At 30.7% G+C, this 4,368-nt stretch overlaps 1 protein-coding gene across 1 annotated transcript in view; it reads left to right on the top strand.

Annotated features, from left to right (window-relative positions):
* Positions 1-3,213: 3,213 nt before the first annotated feature.
* The window catches only part of LOC111400273 (probable rhamnogalacturonate lyase B), a 20,240-nt gene continuing 19,085 nt past the window's right edge, over positions 3,214-4,368 (top strand). The window contains exon 1 of the mRNA XM_023027691.1: positions 3,214-3,269. Within this exon, the coding sequence (XP_022883459.1) occupies positions 3,214-3,269 (56 nt within the window). The remainder of the gene's footprint in view (positions 3,270-4,368) is intronic.

Here is a 4,368-nt window from a genome sequence, read left to right as displayed (position 1 = left end):
CTCAGTGAGTAGAATAGTTCGAAAATAATCATACTTTCTCCTTTAAACATTTTTATCAAACATTGAGTTCATATCATTTAATAGTTCACATGATAGCTTCATACAATTACAGACAAAAAGTGAGACATTCTCATAACACTGTAGATATCATCTCTTAGTCATGATATAGTCATCAGTTAATATCTATACTATCATCTCACCAAATCACATGTGATCCACCAAAAATGTACCCTCTTATTAAAATCTGAAATCCGTCCATCGGGCCAAGCACTTTCGTCACTGGCCTTTGGTCCCCTCCGTGAACGAAAGCGGTTCTCAAAGACCTCTGATAATCAATTCTAGAATACGGTCAAGGCCCCTCAGTGAACTATATGTACACGGTCACGACCCCTTCATCCCCAGTCAACTCCTCAGTGTAGTATAAAACACGGCCAAAGCCCCTCTGTGAACTAGAAGAAATATATAATCATGGGTACTTTTCTGGTCGATCTCAAGATCACATAATTCACAATGTGTCGTATACAATATTTGATATTTGAAAGGCCACATGTATCATAATAAAAGATATTTTCATAATAACCATATAATTCGAACACATAATTGCACATACTTTGATAATATACTTAATTTATAAATATTTCTAAAAATATTTATATTTTTCCACTCACAGAACTGTGTTCGCAAAATTAACTCGGTTGGTAAACTGTCCTGATATTAGTATCGCCACCAGAAATATGATATAATTTTTAAATCAACAATTAAATATTTTAAGAAATTTCAATAATTAAATAGGCAATGTCCAAATTTAATCATTTCACGTTTAAGAGATTTCCATAGTCTCTTAAATCGGTAAAACTAATTTTTCTTTCACTTTACATAATTTCATAGTTTATTATATTTAACCCGTTCAATAAAATTGAATTTAATCTAACAATCTAACCACTATAAAATTAAATATAACTTGACAATAAGTAACATTTTACTTACCTTTCAAAATTGAGGAATTCAAGCTTAATACTAGAAATCGCTTATTTTTAAACCACTTTGTCGGAATTTCCTTTTTTTTTTTCTTCTTCTTCCTTCTTCCTTTATTTTCCCTTTCTTTCCTCTTCTCTCTTTCTTTTCTTTCTCCTTTTTCTTCCTCTTTCTCGCTTTTTTTCCTTACTTCTACCCTTTCCAGCTCTCTCTCTCTCTCATATCATATGAGAAATGGATATTAATTAACATGCCACCCGTCCAGCTCTCCCTCACTTGTGTGTATGTGTCATAAGTAAAAAAAATGGGATATTAGTAATAAATTACCACTTGTACTCCCCAAACCCATTTTTACAATGGAAGTCTCTTTTCTTCAATTAAATATATTATTTAGTAAGTCAACTTCCATTTATAGAAAAGTAAATCCTCGAAATTAAATTTCATCCATCTTAAACTTTTAAAATTTGTCAATTTGTAAAATAAACTCTCAAAAATAATTTGGTCAATTCAAGTCCCACTAAAATGATTTACATCATTTAAGTCCTTATTTGGCTTTGACTTTGACTAGTCAAATATTTGCCTTTGAATAAATAGTATTGACCTTTGACTAATACGAAATAGGATGTAACATAACCATAGAATTTGCTTGGGAAAAAAAATTTGATCATGACTTAAGATCAAAGGGCTTGCATATTCCTCTTACTAAGTTTGTAGTGTTAAATGCCTATTAAGACATTTTTTTGGGCTCACATCAAATTTCATGTATTATGTAGATACATATATATGTATGCCATAATGATACAAGTTTGTCATTCAATATTTTTAATACAATGCTTAAATATTTTTGTTCATAGTATATTAGTTATATTAATTTCTTGCATCTTTGAGAATACGAAATTTGAATATCTGGTAACTATATATTTAAAATTTATATTGATAAATTCATTTTTTTATTCACGATTTGCAAGATTTAGAGCCTATTTGAACCCCATTATATTGAAAAAATACATTTTGGAATAGTAAGTTCATCGAGAATGTGTGATTACAAATAAAGAAAAAGTTTTAGATTTGCGTGTAAATTATTTTATTGAAAAAAAGGGAGAAAAATATATTTTGAAAAAAAAATGGGAATCAAACAAATACTTAAAATCAAAAGATTAATTTGAATCTAAATTATTTTTTGAATATTAAAAGCATGTTTTTACATTATTGAATTTTGTTCAAAATTAAAAATTTAAATTTTATTGTTAAAATTTAGATCTGGTTAATTTAAATATCTAAATTTCTTTGAACTATTTGATATCATTGATTTAAATATCAATTGTCGACTATAGTTAGTTATTAATAGATATATTAGACATACTACATGAATAGCGTTAAATAGTTCATTGTTAATTTGATAAAAAATTATTTTGGATTTTTTTTTTGGTTGAGAAAATGACAATAAAGCATTTTTTATTCATTTTTAGTACATAACCTACATCGACTATCTTGGAACTCGTCGCAACTACCTAAAAAAGAAAGACAAAAATGATAGTGATTGTATTAATATAATATCAAATTATGTAGATCTGATTGAAAGCTTCAGAAAAGCTAATATTATGTTATACGTAAGGATACATTTTAGGGATAATTGTAGTAGAAGCTCCAATCCTTTGAAAACTAGCAGACTTTCTCAAACTTTTAATTTATTGCAGTCATCACCCCTAACATTTCCAAACGTTGCATGCGAGGTTCTTTTGGATGGTTTTCGTCAAAAAATCAGTCAGTTAACCATCAAAATCAATTTTGACCACCTTTTAATCAATTTTAAAAAGCAAAATGATAACTTTCTATTCACCACATTAAACAATTAAAAAATTTAAATCAAAAATAAAAAAAAGAAAGAAAATTAATCTTCTTCCACCCCACCCCTCCCCTCAATCTAAAATCAGTAATAATAAATCCACCGCCGCCGCCATCTTTCCCTGCCACTGCCATTGCCATTGCCATCTCAGTAGGGGATATTTGATTGATATCAAATCCCTTGCCCGTTGCCTAATTCAATTCTACAACATTACCTTTTTGGAGGCCACAAAGGAGCTCCATAGTGGACCCATGATGGATTTCACGAAGAACTCGAAAATACCCTTTGACTAGGCTGTAGAAAGTGGGGGCGCCATTGCAAAGAATGAGGGTTTTTGTATTGGGGTCCTAGAGGTAGAGCTGGAGGTACTAGCTAACCTCAGTGAGTCAGAGATGTTGATGGTGATTTGGAAAAGCGAGTCAATTGTTGAGGAGACTTCTAACAGTGGGTAGAGGCCCAAAGAGTGGTGTCTTAGCGTACAGCAGCGACTAATATAGTGAGGCAACGATAGCAGAGGTGGTAGGAGAGGTGGTAGATTTATTATTGCTGGTTTTAGATTGAGGGGTTGGGGTGGGGGAAATAAAGATCCTTTTTTTTTGTTTTTGATTTAATTTTTTTAATTGTTTAATGTGATAAATAGAAAGTTACCATTTTACCCTCTTAAAATTGATTAAAAGGTGATCAAAGTTTATTTTGATGGTCAACTAATGAATTTTTTTACGGAAACCATCCAAAAGGGCCTCCCATACAACATTTGGAAAGATTAGGAGTTACGGTTGCAACAAATGGAAGGTTTGAGGAAAGTCTGATAATGTTTCAAAAGTTTGGGACTTCTGCTGCAATTATCCCTAAATTTTATTATATTTGTTGGGAAAATGATAATAAAGCATTTTTTTATTCATTTTTAGTACATAATGTACATCGACTATTTTTAAACTTATCATAACCCCCTAAGAGATGGCGATTATATTAATACAATATCAAATTTTGTCTGATTAAAAGCTTTATAAAAGCTAAATTTTTGTTATACGCAAGGATAAATTTTAGGGATAATTGCAGCAGAAGCCCTAAATCTTATAAACACTAGCAGACTTTCTCCCAACCTTTCATTTATTGCAACCGTCACCCCCAAATCTTTCCAAACGTTGCATCTAAAGCCCTTTTGGATGATTTCCATCTAAAATGCCATTAGTTGACCATAAAAATAAACTTTGACCACCTTTTAATTAATTTTAAAATAGTAAAATGGTAACTTTCTATTCACCACATTAAACAATTAAAAAACTTTAAAAAAAAATTGCTACAACCTGACACCTCCCATCTTCTTCTTCCTCATTACACCCCAAACCCCCACCCAACCTTACGCCACCCTCTCCCAACAAATACCACCAAACTCACAACAAATTGTTGCAAAATCTTCTACTACTAGTACCTTAATATTCACAAGACTCAAAACCCATTTAAAAAAAAAAACATCAAAATTAACATTTCGTATTTAATTTCTCATAGCCATTGAAACTTGCAGCTTCAGTTTTGGATATAGTTGT

Source organism: Olea europaea, chromosome 10, assembly GCF_002742605.1.
Source record: "Olea europaea var. sylvestris chromosome 10, O_europaea_v1, whole genome shotgun sequence".
Taxonomy (NCBI): Eukaryota; Viridiplantae; Streptophyta; class Magnoliopsida; order Lamiales; family Oleaceae; genus Olea; species Olea europaea.
Note: the sequence above shows the minus strand (reverse complement) of the source record. Positions and strands in the feature narration are given on the sequence as shown.